This window comes from Aspergillus welwitschiae, assembly GCF_003344945.1.
Source record: "Aspergillus welwitschiae strain CBS 139.54b unplaced genomic scaffold BDQ94scaffold_53, whole genome shotgun sequence".
Taxonomy (NCBI): Eukaryota; Fungi; Ascomycota; class Eurotiomycetes; order Eurotiales; family Aspergillaceae; genus Aspergillus; species Aspergillus welwitschiae.
The window spans coordinates 119,497-137,689 of NW_020798747.1; the positions used below are offsets into that span (position 1 = coordinate 119,497).

At 51.2% G+C, this 18,193-nt stretch overlaps 6 protein-coding genes across 6 annotated transcripts; all 6 read right to left on the reverse strand.

Moving 5' to 3' along the window:
- Positions 1 to 1,055: 1,055 nt before the first annotated feature.
- Positions 1,056 to 2,095, reverse strand: BDQ94DRAFT_163355 (cleavage and polyadenylation specificity factor subunit 5; the record flags this gene model as incomplete). The annotated part of the gene is made up of 4 exons (XM_026769724.1): positions 1,056 to 1,348; positions 1,423 to 1,670; positions 1,726 to 1,977; positions 2,055 to 2,095. The coding sequence occupies 4 exons, from the start codon at positions 2,093 to 2,095 to the stop codon at positions 1,056 to 1,058; spliced, it is 834 nt and encodes a 277-aa protein (XP_026620798.1).
- Positions 2,096 to 2,522: 427 nt separating this feature from the next.
- BDQ94DRAFT_175362 (a-pheromone processing metallopeptidase Ste23) lies at positions 2,523 to 5,914 on the reverse strand (the record flags this gene model as incomplete). The annotated part of the gene is made up of 2 exons (XM_026772501.1): positions 2,523 to 5,606; positions 5,684 to 5,914. The coding sequence occupies 2 exons, from the start codon at positions 5,912 to 5,914 to the stop codon at positions 2,523 to 2,525; spliced, it is 3,315 nt and encodes a 1,104-aa protein (XP_026620799.1).
- Positions 5,915 to 7,294: 1,380 nt separating this feature from the next.
- BDQ94DRAFT_153275 (putative BYS1 domain protein) lies at positions 7,295 to 8,063 on the reverse strand. Its single transcript, XM_026768116.1, has one exon. It carries the CDS (start codon positions 7,903 to 7,905, stop codon positions 7,426 to 7,428), a length of 480 nt encoding a protein of 159 aa, XP_026620800.1. The 5' UTR covers positions 7,906 to 8,063; the 3' UTR covers positions 7,295 to 7,425.
- A 505-nt stretch (positions 8,064 to 8,568) lies between these two features.
- hdaA (histone deacetylase hdaA) lies at positions 8,569 to 12,612 on the reverse strand. The gene is made up of 15 exons (XM_026768117.1): positions 11,580 to 12,612; positions 11,240 to 11,528; positions 11,177 to 11,190; positions 10,984 to 11,122; positions 10,827 to 10,939; positions 10,646 to 10,773; positions 10,386 to 10,596; positions 10,231 to 10,342; positions 10,140 to 10,187; positions 10,026 to 10,089; positions 9,888 to 9,980; positions 9,753 to 9,838; positions 9,624 to 9,703; positions 9,466 to 9,572; positions 8,569 to 9,409 (listed from the first exon to the last, which is right to left on the reverse strand). Exons 1-15 carry the CDS (start codon positions 12,223 to 12,225, stop codon positions 9,137 to 9,139), a joined length of 2,403 nt encoding a protein of 800 aa, XP_026620801.1. The 5' UTR covers positions 12,226 to 12,612; the 3' UTR covers positions 8,569 to 9,136.
- A 537-nt stretch (positions 12,613 to 13,149) lies between these two features.
- On the reverse strand, positions 13,150 to 14,908 carry gpdA (glyceraldehyde 3-phosphate dehydrogenase GpdA). The gene is made up of 7 exons (XM_026768118.1): positions 14,746 to 14,908; positions 14,635 to 14,670; positions 14,562 to 14,575; positions 14,397 to 14,460; positions 13,637 to 14,321; positions 13,410 to 13,580; positions 13,150 to 13,350 (listed from the first exon to the last, which is right to left on the reverse strand). The coding sequence occupies exons 1-7, from the start codon at positions 14,755 to 14,757 to the stop codon at positions 13,322 to 13,324; spliced, it is 1,011 nt and encodes a 336-aa protein (XP_026620802.1). The 5' UTR covers positions 14,758 to 14,908; the 3' UTR covers positions 13,150 to 13,321.
- A 2,003-nt stretch (positions 14,909 to 16,911) lies between these two features.
- Positions 16,912 to 17,637, reverse strand: BDQ94DRAFT_163359 (PHO88 family protein; the record flags this gene model as incomplete). The annotated part of the gene is made up of 3 exons (XM_026769725.1): positions 16,912 to 17,297; positions 17,355 to 17,515; positions 17,621 to 17,637. The coding sequence occupies 3 exons, from the start codon at positions 17,635 to 17,637 to the stop codon at positions 16,912 to 16,914; spliced, it is 564 nt and encodes a 187-aa protein (XP_026620803.1).
- Positions 17,638 to 18,193: the final 556 nt, after the last annotated feature.

Genomic DNA, 18,193 nt, shown 5'->3' on the forward strand with positions numbered 1-18,193 from the left:
CACTTCACACAGTACTAGATAAGCCCAGCCCAGCACAGACTACTAATTAATTTAACTAGTAGTCCGCTGCCTTACGAGTCCCCTAGTCTAATCCAGTCACCCACCCGCAAACCACCAACGTCCGGGCTTCCCGTGCTGCGGGGTGCAGCCTTAGCATCCCGTACTATAAGCCGGGGACGGGAGAACGATGACTCCTTCATCATCATCATCTTCTTCTTATTATTATTATTAATATTAGTTTAACTAGTTTGGTTGGTTGGTGTAGAGTTTGCTACCTTGCAGAGTTTGTTAGTTAGTTTGCTTAACCCCACTTTCTTCCCTTCCTTCCAACCCATACCGTGTGTGTGTTGGTTGGAAAGGATTCTTCAGGTTTGGTTCGAATAGTTAGGCTTGTGATCTGCGTTTGTTAGTGAGTTGCGGTGTGGCAGGTGACTACCTTGCTATCTGCGATTGCTAGTAGCTTTGGTGGTTAGTTGGTCTTGGTGAGGGTGTGGGACGAGTGTATTAGGTACCTATGGAGTACTGGGGACTACTATGCTAGGGGTTAGTAGGAGCTGTGAGTGTGGGTGTGGGCAGGTGCCATTATGTGCCTGTGCTATGGAGTGGTTCTGTGGTTCTCGGAGAATAATGTACCAGTGATATTTCATGATGTGGCCGGGGACTAAGTAGTCTATGGTGGATGTACCTTCTAGGATTATAATATCCATAGCAAGAATAACGGTATCTGCTTAAAGGATATATTGACCGCTACCTGCATAGCTAATTCAAGAACATAGAAGAAGGAATAATATAGTAGAAAAAGCAATCTTCGCTCCTGGAACGCCAGCCAGACACACATCACGTCTTTTGCATAGAATAGAAGGGAAAAGAAAAAGAAAAGAATCAATCCCACGGAATAGGAGAATTCCCCGAGCTGATCAGCAGGGGTCCGATCCAATCCAGCCAGGTGTCTCATCACTGCCATCCTTCGCCGGGGAATACTCGGAATAATAGTCCCTGCCAGTCTGGTTCGGTTCAAGACAGGACAGCACAGGACGCACACGACCATCCCCAAACTACGCACTAGCCCCGTTCTCGCCCTCTCCAGAAGGGTAGTCCGCCATCCCCTCATCCTGTCCATCACCGCTATCACCAGCCAGCACCTTCGTCCGGGGGATCTGATGATCCGGCAAGGGCGTGCCCGGCGTCGCGGCAACCACGTTGTCGTTCTCATCGACAAACTCAAAGTTGTATCTCGACAGCAAGTGCGGGATAGCCGAGAGCTGAGGGCCATACCGGGCCGTGTTGTCGTATAGTTCGAAGAGTGGGACGGCGAGGAGTTTCATGTTCTTCGGGACCGAGAGGACCTCTGCACAACACAAGTTAATCATACCATTCCTCCCTGATGGCCTGACTGTGCATGATATATGAAGGAAGGCTTACTCTTCTTCGGCAATTGGATGAAATACAATTTCTTGCACTCCTTCGGCCGAGTCACATGTCCCGGGAGGAACGGGTACATGAACGTCTCGAAGTTCGGCCTCCACCATTGCGCCAACGTGTCACCGATCTCCCAGTCTTCGTTAACGCCTTCGCCCGAGAACTGAGAGCCGACGGGGGCGAGACGCTCGTTGAGCCGTTTCTTGAAGCCCTCGACTTCGTCGTCTTCGAAGTGGAGGTAGTCGCCGGGGCTGTATCCACCTGGGTAAGTAGAAGCTCCAGATTTTAGAGGGTATACAAACGTACAGCTTGAAAAACGCGTTGGCAATCTGCAGCATCAGCACATGAGGATGGTTGTGTTCGTGGCAGACGAGGACACCCTCGCAGGTGCGTCTCATGCCATGTAGGTCGTAGTGCTCCTCGAGACGTTTTAGACGCGCCAAAACGGACGGGTCCTCCTCCGGTTGCGTTTCCTTGGTTCCGAATGTGTAGTTGGAGAGGGGGTACAGGCGGATTGTTTTGGGTTGTTGCGCGGAGAAGTCTTTGGGGATGATGGGGCTATTATTCATGACATGGTCAGTGGTGATTGCGTGGAGAAGGAAGCGGTAGTGAGGTAGGTCGATGTCAGGACGTACGGGCGCGAGCTTTGGATCGCCGTCGCGGTGGTAGTCGACATGTTGAACGCGATGAAAACCAATGCGCAGCGAATAAACAGGCTGGGGGACTCGAATGCTGGATAGTCGGGAAGTCAAGAGCGGCTGGAGCTCTCGGTGGTGGATCGGCGATGATGGCGGAGCTGGGCTCGGCGTCGGAGCGGTCCTCCCGCGAAAACATTCGACCGCCCCGACACGCGCCATAATCACTCTACAATGTAGCCAGCAACCATCATATTAATATCTTGGAATCATCATATGTAATTTATTCTTTGCTGATTCTATTCTCATTTATCAGAGTAAATCTAACTCAAATCACAACCTAACCCCAAACACAGCCCCATCCCTCCCATGCAACAAGTCCACGCCAACTATGCAAACCCAACAATACAACATCATGTCTATCGATGAGACGCACTTCCGCCCCTGTATCCAACACAATCATGAACTTTAGAGCTTGGCGTCAAAATCCTCGAATTCGCTAAGGTCGGTCACCGGGCTGGGACCAGCACTGACGGCCAGACGAGCCTTGAACTCGGGAACATTGTTGATGTAGGTAGACTTCTGAATGTCACCGTTCGTGCCATTCGCCTGGAGGGCAGTTCCATCACTCTTCTTAGGCTCGATGCCCACTTGCTTCAACTGCAGGCCCAGGTTGCTTTCGACCTGCCCGATGACGGGCTTCGTCTGCTCCTCGGAGAGACTCAGGCCAGATTCGAGGAACGCCTTGAGAGTGGTCAGGATCTGAGCCTCGTCGCCGCTCGACACGTCGACATTATCAAAAGCGGCGCCCAAACGTTCCGTGTCCACGGCGAAGCCAGCCGCCTCCAGCTGCTTGCCGAAGAGTGAAATCAGCTGAGCCTTCTGCTCCTCGGGCTTGGTGGCATGCGCATGGGCACCGGCCTGGGCTTTGAGGTGAATCGCCAGCTTAGCCCGAGTTGCGGACGTAGGGTCGACAAACTGCTGGTAAAACTGGATGAGATCGGCCTGGCTCAACTTCCGGACGTTCGCAGCATCGCTTTCGTTCTGCACAAAGTCGAAGTATTCCGAGCCGATGTGCGACCAGAAGCGATTGGTCTCAGAGCTCAAGTTCTTAAGCTTTTCCAGTCGCTTGTTGACAACACTGCGCTTGTGGTTTTCAAAATCTTGCTCTGACATATTCTGCAGAGACTTTCCGAAACCGGTCAGGAAAGAATCGATGCGAGACTCGAGATAAGGAGCACTGCGCTCACTCTGGATGATCACACGGTAGCCCATGGTCGTCGCAGAATAGCGGGCACCACTCCAGACAACATAACCAAGCTGCTCCTTGCTCCGCAGTTGGTCAAAGGCAGGTTCATCCGTCATCTGAGCGAAGAGCAGCAGCTTGGCCCGCAGAGCATCGTCGTCAATCTTACCGATGAACAGATAGTATTCAATGCAGTGGTTAACGTTGGCGGGATCCTTCAGGGTGCGCTCGTAGATATAGTTGGCGCCCGGGGGAAGGATCATGTTGCGTCTAACGTACCACTGGGATTCAGGCAGAGTACGGCTCTGAAGAGTCGACTCCACCAAGTCGGTCATACGTAGCGCATCCTCCTTGTACAAGTTACCGTGAGCCAGCACTTCAATGTGGTTCTGGCGGAGAATTTGAGGGAAGAAGCATGAAACGTCCTCTGCCTCGATATGTTCCAACTCAGCGGCATACTGCTCGTTGAGCCACGTCCTTTCGGCGGTCAAGTAGCGAGTGTAGTCGCCAACCTGGTAGAATGGTTGCTGGTACTCCGCATTCTTGTAATTCCGAGTCATACGCTCTTTGATGATGTTGAAACGATCCGGTTTGACGACCAGGTCCCGCATACTCGTAAGCACCTTTTCAAGGAGAACTGACATCTTATCATTGTATCCGCCAACTGAGATATCAAGGCCGAAGAGGCTGGCAGACAACGAATAGTCGAGACCAGCAAGCTCAGCGTCGTAGGAGTACTCATTCAGAGCGTCGCGGACCAGCTCGCTGTAGAACTTGGCCTTGACCAGGTTTGCCGGTGTAGCCCACACCAAGGGATTCCTCAAAGTGATATGAACAGTCGCCTTGGGGACCCAAAAGCGATCGTCCTTCTTGTACCACAATCGGACGTGGTCATCGTGACGGATCAGCTTGGGGGTCTTGGCCGGCTCAGACACCTCCTTCTTCTCCACCGAGAGCCTGGTAGGAACAAACTCGTTCTTGTGTGGCATGTGGAGCTCAGACAGTCTGCTCTCGGGGGAGGTTTCCACAGCCTTGCGGATGCTGTCCATGAAGTCTTGCGGAATATCTTCGACCTTATACTCAGTTCCGTACCATTTCTCACGGCAGTTCCAATCGCCAGGGTAATCCTGGGCGACAATGACCATTCTGAAGTTGTCGGGTCGCAGGTACGACAGCGCCTTCTTGACCAGCTCGGGTTCGAACTTCCGCAAGAGGCTGCCGCTGAGAAGCCATTCCCTGGGGTAAGGCTTCTGCATCACGCTGCTAAGGCGACTCGTGAAGCGACTGGCCGGGGACTTTTGCTTGAATCGGAACTCGACTTCAGCCAGGTTCTTCATTTCATCGAAGATCCACTGCTGGGGCTCCCGCTCCTTGATCATGCCAATGTATTCGAACACCACCTTGGTGACCTCGCGGTACTGTTTCAGACCCTCGGGTGTCAGCCGAACGGAGATGGTGAAGAAGGCGGAGCCCGGGCAGACAGGCATCACGCCTGCGGACAAGCCGTTTGCCCAACCCTTCGCTTTGATGTAGGCTAGGATGCTGCCTGGACCTTCATGGCCGATCAGGTGGCTAAGATACCGGCTCGGTTGGGATTCAAACATCGATTCTTCATCCATGAACGGGAAGTAGATATCGAGCGAGCGCATATCCATGACTGGCTTGGCGAAGATCTGTTTGCCCAAATGCTCCGGCAGGCATGGTTGAGCGTGGTCCCAGCGGTTCTGGGGAAGATCTTGGTTCTTCACATGTTTGAACAAGTCGCCCACCCATTGCTCCATTTCATCCAGAGGGTCCCGTCCCAGTACCACCAGTTTCATGATGTTGGACGAATAGTGCGCCTGGTAGAATTTGATAAACTCCTGTCGGACCTCCAGTCCCCGCTTTTGCGGCTCCTCTTTCAGAGTCTGCAGGTTCCCGGTCGAAAAGTGGTGGTACGGGTGGGCAGGGTTGGACAAAGTCTTGTTCAATTGCATCAACCGCCACAGGTCGCTCTGCAGGTTCTTCTTATTTTCCGAATCAACTGCCCGCAGCTCGCGGTCCAAGGTCGACTCGAGGAAAAGGGGCTCTACGAAGAATTGCGCAAAGCGATCCAGAGCGCCGTACAGTGGAGACGTGGGATAGTTCGGCTTTGCGGGTGTGTCTGTGCCGTTCGAGGTTCCATTGGCGCCGTTGGGTGTGTCCTCGGTAGAGGCAGGTGTGGCACCGATCTCAAAGAAGTAGTTCGTCTCGGTGGCTGCAGTATAGGCGTTGGAGGAACCGGAGTGGGATGCTAGGTACTGATTGTAGGCATTCTCCTTGGGATACTACACAGGGTTAACATCTTGCCGCATAAACCCAAGCGGGCAATGGGTCTAATGTTTCAGAGGGGACGACCACCTACCTTCTGGGTTCCCATAAAAAGCAGGTGTTCTACCGCATGCGCCATGCCCGGCATGTCGTCTGCGTCTGAAAAGTTGCCGACATTGACATTGACGGCCGCACTAGCCTTGTCCGTGTCTGGATCATGTACGAGAAGAGCCTCTAGTTTGTTCGGCAGGCGAATGACACGATAGGAGCGATCATCGAGCTCCGGCTTCTCCAACTGCTCAGCGATGCGCTCGATAGATCCCATGGTTGCGGTTTTAGAGAAAAAGCGAGCACGAGAGGGGATAGAAAGCGAGACAAGGGCGTGAGACGAGCGCAGGGCAGGAAAGGAGGAGCAGCGCTCGTTCGGCGTGGGGAAGCGTGGCGAGGGGTAAATAAAATGAGGGGCAATCGCCGCAGAGGCGCCTAACTTGGAGAACGCGCGAAAAGCTGGGGAGCGAAGATATAAAGGCACTCGAAATTTCCACAAGCGGCGTGTTGCAGGGGACCTTGGAGGCATCCAGAGAGAAAGGAGGGATCGGTTGCCGGGAAGCACCGCTCGGGGCGCAGGCGGTGTTGGAAAGTTGCCGGCGTGAAAAGTGAAAGGGGTAGGGAGATCCCGTATTTGAAATTAGCAGTTTTAAAACTGAGCAGAGTGAATGGGGTTAGCAAAACGCCACGTAAGAAGAGGTGAAGGGGAATGCGAGGCAATTACCGGGTCAATGGTCGAAGTATATCCTGTGGCACGAAGGAGGGAGAGTGACTTGTCGGTGGCCATCGGCGGGAGGCGATGCACAATGGATGCTTGGAGTCATAGGCGGTGAGGCCCCGCGATAAGGCGGTCAACAGTGGGGATACTTTAGTAGTTCACCTTGTATACTATCTGTTGCAAGTGAATAATTGCTATTTCTTTAATTTGTATAGCTCATTATCTAACTATGATCAAGATTCAACTTCGGTCTTTCAAGTTGTTGAATTTCAACGCCAACTGCTTGCCCTTCACCCGGGCACTACTACGAATTCTGCTACTATATATACCTCGGCAACTCCGCAGTTTGACATTAACAAATTCAGTGCAGCTTCCAATGATCGGTCCAGTCCGGAATCAATGAGTCTAAAATTTTATTTTACCTGGTCCTAGTAATATTGTATGCTGATGTATTGGGAAAAGCTCTTCTAAGTAGCCTTAATTGTGGTGGCTCATCTAGTTTTCTTCACCCAGATTGCATTGTCTCCGCTCACTGTGGAGTACAGCTAGCCGATTACGGCGAGCACCTGTATACTACTACAACCATATGCACGCGACAACTGAGAACACACTAACAAATACGCGATGATACATGTAGTGAATTAGCCACCATTCCAGAACACATGGTCATCGATCCAATGATTGGCTCTCATGCAAGCAATGCCACAGGAATAGACCAATGCTTCACTGAGGACTAGACCGTATATTCACTGCTCCAGATTTGGAACATATATACCAAAACAGAGAGGGGATCACTGTCCAATACAACAAGCAATGTAGCATTAGGTTTATACTTCCTATATCCTCATAAACACATCACATATCTTCCTGGTCCAGTCACCAGCATCTAAACACAGACACAGTTCACCAGACATCCCTCAATTAATCCATAAGAGAACCCAACAACAACAACAACAACAACAACAACAACAACAACAACAACAACAACAACAACAACAACAACATTAAATCCCCAATCAACCCAGTTGTCCCTTCAATTCCCACAAGTCAATTAATCCAGACCCAATAACCTAGCAACTATCCGCACAAACCGTCAACACCTCATCCGCCTCATCCTGACAACTCCTCACAACACTGCCAGCGGGGGGCACTCCCCCAGCCCAGCAAATACTCTCGCAGCTGGAATCACTCGAGACAAGGCTGACGACACTGCCGGAGAACGGATCCCCAAAGACATCCGAAATATCATAGAAGACGTTACCCGAGGATGTGTCCAGCGTATAGGCGTAATCCGTCTGCGGAGAGCCGTTGTACAGACCATTCTCCGTGGTAGTGATCTTCAGGGCAACGCCGCCGGAGGTTGTATCGTAGTAGAAGGTCTCGCTGTAGCTGGATCCGGGGTCGATGGTTTGCATGCTGCTGACGGAGCCGCCAACCGACCAGAGGTAAATGGGGGAGGTGCAGTTGTTTTGCACGATGGCGGAGCCGACAGCAGATGCTAGGGGGAGGAGGGGGAGGAGAGAAAGGAGGGACTTGGTAGAGAGATGCATTTTGGTTGTTGATTGTAGTAGATTGGTGTGGATATGTAGATTGTTGGATGGCTGGTTGGATAGAACTTGGAGGAAGGGAGTCAGGGCGCTTTATATACCTCATTTATCCTTCCTAGTCTTTGAACATATTCTTAAGAAAAGAGAATGATAGAAACTACATCATCCCACCCAATTTCCATCAATGGCATAGGCATAGGTCATAATGTCTCACATCTCCTCTCCATCTCCATCGCCAAGTACATTAGCAGCGCATAGTGCCATCCAAAAATAATACCCACCTTCGATTTCGATCGAACCGAATCAAACCAAGCCGAAGCGAACATTCCTTAATGAATCAACTGACCTCGATTAAAACCCAACCAATGGAACTCATCTCACCACATCTAAGGCGTCCCATAATAGATAAACCGGCAATCAAGCAATCTGCCCAGCTATAATTGGGTAAGTATACTTTTGCTCTGTCTGATCCGTACATACACCCGAATACATGCATAGTAATAAGAAGGTATGATGATAGTACTGTGCGGCTTACCCCGCGGGGTTCGTGCGTGAGACATTTGAGTTACATTTGTGAGAGAGACAGACGCTTATGGTTACTCCAACCACTCTATACTCTCATTTTTCAGGTGCATAAGCACATAAGCAGTATGATATCGGGTATAAGTTACAATCATCCAGTCATGAGATTCGGCTGTGGAGGAGTCATGGTTGAACTACTCATGTATGTCTCAGTTCGGTTGCGGAGGTTCGGATGATCGGATGGGATTTCCTTGGCAGAAGAACAAGACTGTATGTAGGTTGCTCGTATTACAGCGGGCTGTGGCTAGGGGATAAGATAGCATTGTATTGAGTTGAAATGGGTTAATATATTGATGGGGGGCCTTACGTGGGTTGAAGATGTTGTATGAGGGAATTTGTGAATGGATGCGAAATCGGTGATGATGCCTGTTTATGGGTGGTACCATGCGGGTAATTCACACTACATTGGGTGAGATGAGGGACTGTCTTTCCTGCCCGGTAGACTAACAATCTAATACAGAGCTACCCTATTATCAGTGTTGAATATGTGAATAATGACAGCGACATGTCTTATGAAGTATGCTCAACGAGTACCCTGCGTCTCTACTAGGTACAATTGCAGACGATCATCCAAGACAAAACCGAACTTCCCACCTATGCATAGATCCAACAGAAACAAAAGTACAGCTCGCACATCCACTTAATAACCCGCTCAGCCCGGCACCGAACGGGGCTCCGTCTGGTTCTCCTTCGTCGGGGACCGACTCTTCGACTTGGGCTTCTTCTCATCTTCCGTCTCCTCGCTATCCTGCACATCCGCACGCTCGGATATCCACTGGTATACCTCTTCCTTGTGGTGCATGAGCATCTCACTCAGACTGGCTTTGGGAGACTGGACGAGTTGGCCGTAGCGCTTGGATGGCTTGCGCCGGGTTTCGACGTTGTTCCAGACGCCGTGCGTGTGCGAGACGAATACAAGGGAGTTCTATGGGAATGTGAGTATGATGGAATATCAGGACATAAGGGGGTAAGCCAGCTTACATCTTTGTACCACCGCGACAGCCAAACCTGAGTGTGTGAGGCTATGGCGCGAACCGGGTTCTCGGCAACAAAGGAAACAACGCTGTTCACTCGTTTATACAATGTTTCTGTTCACACGTCAGCTGCTGATGCCTCTATTCTCGACCATAATAACTCACCTCGATTGATCAGTAGGTTGGCTACTCCGTAGAAAGCATTGCCTACGCCCATGAAGAAAATCTCGGTGGCCTCGCTTGGTCTGCAATTATCAGTCCCCGGCTGCCTTTTGGTAGTTTCGGCTCACTAACTCGATATAGTTGTCCCACAGGTAGCCCGCCAGTTCCTCAGTAGCCGTGGGACGATTCTCGTCTTCTTCCTCATATTTACCGGATGACTGCATGGGTCAGTATTCATTCAACAGTTGGAAAGGCCACTGAGCTCACAGGATCAATTGTCACATGCTTAGGGATGTTGACATCGATGACTGCATACCCCTTGCTAACGATCCACCCAATGTAGTCCTTCATGACATCAGCCTACCACTGTCAGTACATGTGCTATATTATGACGCAGACACATACCAGCCAGCAGTTATGGGCTTCCAGCTTGTTGGTGACTGGATGGGGCAAGCCCATGATCTCAGGCCTACTTATGTTAACAAGAAGCTTGACTAGTCGACAGCTTATCGAACTCACGGATCATGGAATATCACTACAAGTGGCACGGCTTGGTGATAATTGGAACTACATGGGTTAGCACAGCCATAATCACTGTGATTCTACTTACCTTGCTAGAACCTGATTTTCGAATGACCGGGAGATGGCGGTCCGATATATGAAGAGAGATGTGAGCTTGTAGTTGTCGTATAGTTGCTTCGACTGGTAGGCGCGTATGACATCTGCAGAGGTTAGCAGTGCCGGATGTAGGGAGCGAAAGCCTACCATGAAGCCTATCGGTGAAGAGCCCATCTTGGGGAGGCCCCTTAGGATACATGCAATGCCAATAGTGAGACTGAATCATCATCACACGCCGGACAGTCGTGGTGGCCAGGGCTGAAGGTGAGGTGGTATGAAGCCGGTCCGGCGGGTCCCCCATCAGTGTCTTTGTGACTGCGAGTGCTGACTTGGAGATAGACCTGAAGTTATAACCACCCTATTATGTCATTAGCCTACAATCCTCAATTGTTACCGCATGTGCATACTTCGAGACAAACAGCAACCTTGCCATTGGCAAGCGTCATGAGCATGTGTGTCATGTGAGCGTAGCACGAAGGTGTAACGAAACATCCTCCAAGCTCATCGCCTGCAGCCGCATCAAACCCAGAGGCAACTGGTTCACATCGGTTAGAGATGAACACGTCCGCTAATTGAAGTGTTGCGTACCGATGACAAGATCCGGGTTAAATTCGTGGGCAATTGGCATGACAACTTGTTGAAAGGCATACATATAGTCACCATCGCCCATCCCTTGGCTCGGCCAAGGTATATTCACATTTCTAAACTTGTTAGAAGCTTCCAAACAGAGAACTGCAAATCATACCTTCCGACACCAGGGCCTTCACCACAGTGATCCCAGTCACCTTCTTCCCCTCCAGGGTAGAATTTCCCATCCTGATACACGTGCAGTGAGATGTATAGGATATTGGGATCATCATAGAAGGCTTTCTGAATACCATTCCCTAGAAAACCGAGTCAGACGCTTTCGTTTTCTGCTTGTCAGGGCCCCTAATTACCGTGATGGACATCCCTAGTCGGTCAGTATCTCCGCAAATCGAAGTCTAGAGGGCCTAGCATACCAGTCGAGAATTAAAATCTTTCTGCAGCTGTCACCTAGTCGGTTCTGACAAACACGCGCCGCTACAGAGACATTGTTAAACAGACAAAATCCCATGGTTTTGTCGTGCTCTGCATGATGCCCCGGAGGCCGGATGACTGCAATGGCATTCTTCACCTTCCGGGTTGCGACAGCCAAGCATGTCTCAATCGCGCCTCCAACTGACAGAATCGAAGATGCAAACGTCAATTTATTAAAGTATATCGAGTCACGTGTGTGTTCCAATGCAATCAGCTCATCATCAGACATGTCTGTCATTCGTTAGAATATCGAAACTTGAAAGACAATGAACATAGTTCTACCTTTGGTGCTTTCTACAAATGCATAATGGTCAGGCGTATGAATAAGCGATATCTCCGCTTCAGTAGCGTTGCGAGCGTTGATGCGCTTCAGTGGTCTTGAGACAAGCGGACGGCACGATTCGGGATCATCGACTAGTCCTGCTCGACAAAGTTCCTTGTAAATGTAGTAGATGCGTCTGGGATCCTCTGGATGAACGTCCGCTGTTGGCCGCACTTCACAGTGATAGCGCATCTGAACGTCATAGCATAACCCGGAAGGGAGTGAGGCGATGGGAAGCCCAGTGCGGGCTACAGTATCCTCATCAGTCCAGTCCGAGTTGTCTTCGACAAGGCTATCTTGCTTGTCAAAGTCTTCAGTAGTTGCGTCACCGGAGTCTGACTTAGGCAGGCTTTTCGGTGGCGACACTCCCTGATCTTCTGCCGATGCTGTGTTCTCAGGCCTTGGGTCTCCCGAGTGTACAGATAACGGCAGCTTCATGGTCGGACCCAGCAGTGGCGGTGCAATAGATGGATCCGAACTACCATTGAGCTGGCCAGCACCTTGGCTACTGGGTCCATTGCTTGGCCATTGATGTGAAGAAACAGAGGTGGGGTGGTGGGAGCCTGCCTCTCCCATGACGGTGTCTTCGTCCTCATCCATTGCCATAGAGATTAAGTGTGAAAGTGCGCCTAATTTCTTCCTGACTGATAATCTATCAGCGCGCAAATGTCATGGTCAAATGCGCAGATTAGGGTCAGATAATGTTCAACAAACGGTGGAGTTCCCTCAAAGAAACACCCGGAATACGACGAATGCAGATGACCCAAGGAACAGGTGACAGACAAGTGAGGGATAAGTAAGAGATTAGACTAAGATGGTAGGGGTTGGAGCCTTGCGAGCCAGCACACAAGCAGAACCGAGGTCGCTGTATGGAGAGTTGCGAGAGCACAAAACAAGGGAACTAGTAGATAGTACTAGGTCCGAAGCTCAGAGGCTCAGCCGCGACAACGACCAATGCAAGGAAAACCAGGCCGTATCAGAAGCAAGTGAAAGTGTCGCAAAATACAACTTCAGGCCAAGTCTAAAAGGCCACGGGCGGCTGTTGGTACGGTAGTCACCGCAACGCGCACACCAGCAGAGGAGATCTGGTCCAGGAGTCTTGGATCAATGTAGCTCTAAAATCCGTGGTCTAGCTGCCCTCCACGTGACTTGGATGGCCGCGGACACCCCTCGATCCACCCAAAAGTACCAAGTGAACTCTAAAGACGGAATTATTGAGCTCGATTTGTTTCTTAAAGTATGATATGAATTTCCCGGGAGACTGGGATGTGGCATGGACCGAAAGCCAGTGGTATCGTCCTTTCTGCACCAGTAGAAGCGCCGAGAAAATCCCGCGGCTCGCCGAAGTCGATCAAGGAAATGCATTCCATTCACTGCAGAGCTTAGTCACCACCGCAGCATTGCATCTGGGGCCGACGTTTTCAACCGGTGCATGCTTATAACTACATTGCCAATGCTACCAAACCCATACTGAGTTAGTATTCAGTCGTGGACATCTTACGCACTGACCAAGGCCGGAAATTTGAACGTGAAATATGAACATTGTATCATTTCATTAAATTGTACGTCATCATGAGCTTTTACGCTAGGAGTTAAGACCTTCTCAAGCTTCTCCACAAGCCGGGTTCCACGAGAGTCGTCTGCGCTCGGCAATCAGTCTCACTCACAGCACACTTCTGAATTCAGTTTGCCGTCCTGATTCCTACTGGGCATCAACCTTGGAGATGTAGGCTAAAAGAGAGGTTAGTGAGATGTCACCAATTTCTTATAGGAGAATAAGAGGTTCTTACCAATGAGGTCGACGACACGGCGGGAGTAACCCCACTCGTTGTCGTACCAGGAGACGAGCTTGACGAAGTTGGAGTTAAGGGCGATACCGGCCTTGGCATCGAAGATGGAGGAGTGGTCGTCACCGTTCAGGTCGGAGGAGACGATGTCGTCCTCAGTGTAGCCGAGGATGCCTGGGAAAAGATTAGTGGTCAAGCCAGACGATGTCATTTCATCTTTGGAAACTCACCCTTGAGCTCGTTCTCGGAAGCGTCCTTGAGGGCCTTCTTGATCTCGTCGTAGCTGGTGGCCTTCTCCAGGCGGCAGGTCAAGTCGACAACGGAGACGTTGGAGGTGGGCACACGCATGGCCATACCGGTGAGCTTGCCGTTAAGGGTAGGGATGACCTTGCCGACAGCCTTGGCAGCACCGGTGGAAGAGGGGATGATGTTCTGGGCCGCAGTACGGCCACCACGCCAGTCCTTGCTGGAGGGGGCATCGACGACCTTCTGGGTAGCGGTGTAGGAGTGGACGGTGGTCATGAGACCCTCAACGATGCCGAACTTGTCGTTGATGACCTTGGCGAGGGGAGCAAGGCAGTTGGTGGTGCAAGAAGCGTTGGAGAGGACGTTGATGTCCTTGGTGTAGGAGGTGTTGTTGACACCCATGACGAACATGGGGGCATCAGCGGAAGGAGCAGAGATGACGACCTTCTTGGCACCACCCTTCAAGTGAGCAGCGGCCTTCTCCTGGGTGGTGAAGACACCAGTGGACTCGACGATGTAGTCAGCGCCGGTGGTGCCCCAGGGGATGGCAGCGGGGTCACGCTCAGCGAAGAAGCGGATCTTCTTGCCGTTGACAATCAGACCCTCCTCGTAGGTCTCGATGGTGCCCTTGAACTGGCCGTGGGTGCTGTCGTACTTGAGCATGTAGGCCTATTGCAGATTCACTCCGTTAGCCACTTGCTTCTGGTTGATCTGTAGCAGACAATGCATGAGGGCAGAACGTACAGCATAGTGGGTCTCGATGAAGGGGTCGTTGACAGCAACGACGTCAACCTCGCCGTGGTTGATGCTGTGTAGCCAAACATGTCAGTATAACATTCTCGCAATGTCGGTTTGACTCCATGGGCCCCGGGTGGGCCCGTCAAGTTACGGGTGAAGGATAGCACTCACGCGTTACGGAAGACCTGTACACCCGAGTTAGTCTCTACCAACCGAAAGCAGTAATGCGGGAAGAGCAACTTACGATACGTCCGATACGACCGAAGCCGTTGATACCGACCTAAATAGCATTGATGTGAGTATACGAGATCATCAGGCTGGTAGATAGCTGAACCGCGCCTGGTAGTTGGCGTACCTTGGGAGCCATTGTTTAGATGTGTCTATGTGGCGGGGTAATGGTTAGTCAAGCTTCGTGAGGAGACGAGAGGAGGGGAGGAGCTGGGAGGGGAGATGATGATGGGAAATATGGAGGGACAGATGGGGAGGAAGACTCACTTGGAAGATGAATTGGATGAAGGGAAGAGGGAAGTGATGAAGAGAGGATGGATGAAGAGGAAGAGAGAGAGAAAGTAAAAGGGAAAGAAAAGTTGAGCGGCGGGGGAGGGGAAGTAGAAAAAGGGTAGGGGAGGGAACCTCTGGACTGACGCAACGACCAGGTCAGGCCTACTTACTACTGGGTCCTCCGCTCCTGGAGGAGGCACAGATGCCGCGCCCAGTCGAATGCGCACACCGGGGAGACAGACGGGGCAAAAGCTACCTCAAGCTCTGCCACGGCATGAGGATGGGTCAATTGTCAGCTGGGATTCCCGGCTTGCGCCGCTCCCCAGTTCCCCAGCAGTCCTTTCCGGTTTCATACACCGGGCAAAGCAGGAGACTCACGATATTTGGATCTCCTGCTCCCCCTCGGCAGCTGCCGTACGGACCAATGAGCGTGCTCCCCCTCCATCACGCCGGGTACTCACTCCTACGATCTCGAGAATGTTTTGCCAGTTGTTCGGGTTCAATTGATACCTTCTACCTAGGTTATACGGAACTCCAGCTCGGGACGACGGGTCTATCCCCCGGGTTTCTGCTACGATCCTACCCGTAGACTGCCGCGGAGGCGAGGAACCAGGCGGATGAGATGATGTAATGGAAGTAACTACTACTATCGGCCCATCGCGGTCTTTCATAGTAGTAGTATTATTCACTCCAGAAAGTACAGTTAAGTTACTGCCAGCTCTTTCACCCAAAAAGAGGGGCAGTGCCGGCCTTGCCGCTTTCGGCCCGTGATCCCGGTGCTGGAATAATGTTAGTCCAGTGCCCCTCCATGTTGGAGTCGCGTGGCTGGACCCCAAAGGCGGTACCTTCGCCTTCCCCATTCTTATTATTCTGGCCCCTCTTGGGTCTCTCCCGTCACCCAAATCAATTCACCGGAGTTCCTCACCGGTCATCACGCGCTCGGTCATAAATTTTTTTTTTTTCCCTTTCTCTCCTTTATGGAGCGGGATGAGTGGGATGATGGCTCCAACGGTTCATCTCATTCGGCCGGGCGCGTGTCTAATTGCTTGAAAGCTATGGCTCCATGGGGGGCACAATGCATGCATATTATTGCTCAGGGTACCCATGTTGGTGATGCTCTGGCCTCTGATAGATACTGCACCAGATGGATGAATCTGATATGTCAGATGCATGAGAACGGATGCATGTGGCTTAGAATGGGGATTAGACTGGCTGGGACTTTTTCTGGTACCATAAGATCGGTGGTACCGTAGCATACTACCTATGCCCGCCTGAAGCCGCGCACCAAGGTTTGTCTCTACATGCTAAGTATGTTTCCACGCCACAAAGGAGTGCTCATATTTATTCAATTATGGACAACGTGACTTGGGGTATAGCACAATCCGAACGGCTCTGGTCTGACTCGGGTTTCATGATCATGCTGCCGTGTCAATATTGTCCAGTGTCGGAGACCGGAAGATGGTTCTAGTACTTTCTACATACTGCTGCAAAGTGGCCCCATCCAGCCTCCAGCCTTACATGGGGTAAATGCAACAGGTTACTTCAAACAAGTGGCACGGAGTGGCCACAGCCCGTATTGCTTAGAAATATGTCTTCATTGTCTTCACCGGCCACCGATGTTGGTATATCAGGAGACTCAAGTCGTGAGACAACAAAGCATCGGCAGGTACTTCGCCACTCATCATCCTTTCCGCTCCTACCTCGTTGGGAAGCCGTATCAGTAGGGATTTCAAAATTATCTATTCGCCTCCTGAGTCATGCTGCTGCATGGGAGATTATAGGACATGAGGTCACCACTGACGTGGTTCTATTATATTGATAGTAAGAGGTCATTGCGAACGATATCGACGACATGCATAGTCATAAAGTCTCCCATCACAGCAGCCAAGAAGCTAGTGTGAAGCCAGAACTGCGCAAATCCATAGTGGATTGCGCTCACTCCATTGAAACCGCATCTATAAATACATTGGAGGCAAGGCCTAGCAATAACCCTCGCGCTCCTTCCCCAGGTTCTGTCAACTTACTCCTCCTTGACACCACCCCTCCAGTTCTTCTCAGCGTTCTCAACGGAGGCCTTGTCGCTCTTGATCTGGCCCTGGTTCAGGAAGCTGTTGTTGGCCTTGAAGGGGCGCTGAAGGTCACCGGTCGCAGGCTTGCCAAAGACGTGGATCTTGACCAGGTTCGACTCGAAGGCACCCTTGAGAGGAATGATGGACTGGATCAGGAGAGGGTTGGTGTACTTGAAGTACAGGTGCATCACACCCATCATACCCACACCCATCAGCTGGCTCCTCATCAGCTGGCGGAGCTGTCCCTTGTCGTACTCCATGTTGGTAGTGGTGACGGGCTTGGGCTCCTCGCCGCTGCCCATAGGAGAAGGCTCCACGTATTTCAGGGTAGTCAGATCTGATCACAAATTATTAGAGGACCGTAGCTTAATGAAAGCAAGAACACGAAGCATACCATTCTTTTTGTTGATCTTCGACTGAGTGTACAAGTACACTCCCAGAATGATCACGTTGGACAGGATGTACATGCCACGGACAAGCATAAGGACATCGGGGTCCTCGAAGGGAACCTTCTTCGCTAGCTGCATCATCACCACGATGATGGCCAGGTTGGTACTGCAAGACAGACGACAAATCAGTTTTTATTCCTCGAGTAGCATCACGAGACAGCAGACCATGGTTGTGCATGTCGCGCGCAGGAATAACGCAGGATTGACTTACACTTGAGGAGACACCATCTTGCCGGTAGTACTGAGACCAGGGAGCCTTTGAAAGTGAGGAGCAGCACACGATAAGGTGAAACTGGGGAGGATGGGGAATGCGTGCGCAAGGACAGAAACTTCCTCGAACTGCGGAACTGGAGCCCCGGGGAAGTCGGACAGCTGTCCAGATAGTGATAGTCACGTGCTTGTTCTTACCTACCTCGGCCTAGCCGTATCAGTGTAAGGCGTGATGGAAGATAGCGGCGATAAGACAGGATAAGCAGATTTATTACCTGAATGGGCAGCTCAAGGGCTAGTGCAGCCTTAGGCAGACAGTCCCCCGGACAAGGCCAAAGGCACAGATCACCTGGTTGCTTAGATAATCCGCTGAGCAACTATCATGGTCTGCACACTCTCCTGCCAACCTCTTTGATATCGCTACGAACGTGTGCAAGCCCCCCACGTTACGGTTTAAAGGCCTCTCTGTCCCCTTTCCGTGGTTTAGGCCTACTGGTGCAAGTCTAATGAAGCAATTATATCTGCTTACCAGTGTGGTGTGTCGGGCATTTGGGGATTCGACTACTGAGTGACT

Coding starts and splice junctions, on each gene's coding strand:
- hdaA (XM_026768117.1), bottom strand. CDS start 12,225: ATGGCAATGGATGAGGACGAAGACACCGTCATGGGAGAGGCAGGCTCC. Junction 10,597..10,645: donor AGGTTGCTGTTTGTCTCGAA/GTATGCACATGC, acceptor ATGACATAATAG/GGTGGTTATAACTTCAGGTC. Junction 10,343..10,385: donor CTTCACCGATAGGCTTCATG/GTAGGCTTTCGC, acceptor TAACCTCTGCAG/ATGTCATACGCGCCTACCAG.
- BDQ94DRAFT_153275 (XM_026768116.1), bottom strand. CDS start 7,905: ATGCATCTCTCTACCAAGTCCCTCCTTTCTCTCCTCCCCCTCCTCCCC.
- gpdA (XM_026768118.1), bottom strand. Junction 14,322..14,396: donor TCATCGAGACCCACTATGCT/GTACGTTCTGCC, acceptor AATCTGCAATAG/GCCTACATGCTCAAGTACGA. Junction 13,351..13,409: donor CCGTGTCGTCGACCTCATTG/GTAAGAACCTCT, acceptor CCTCTCTTTTAG/CCTACATCTCCAAGGTTGAT.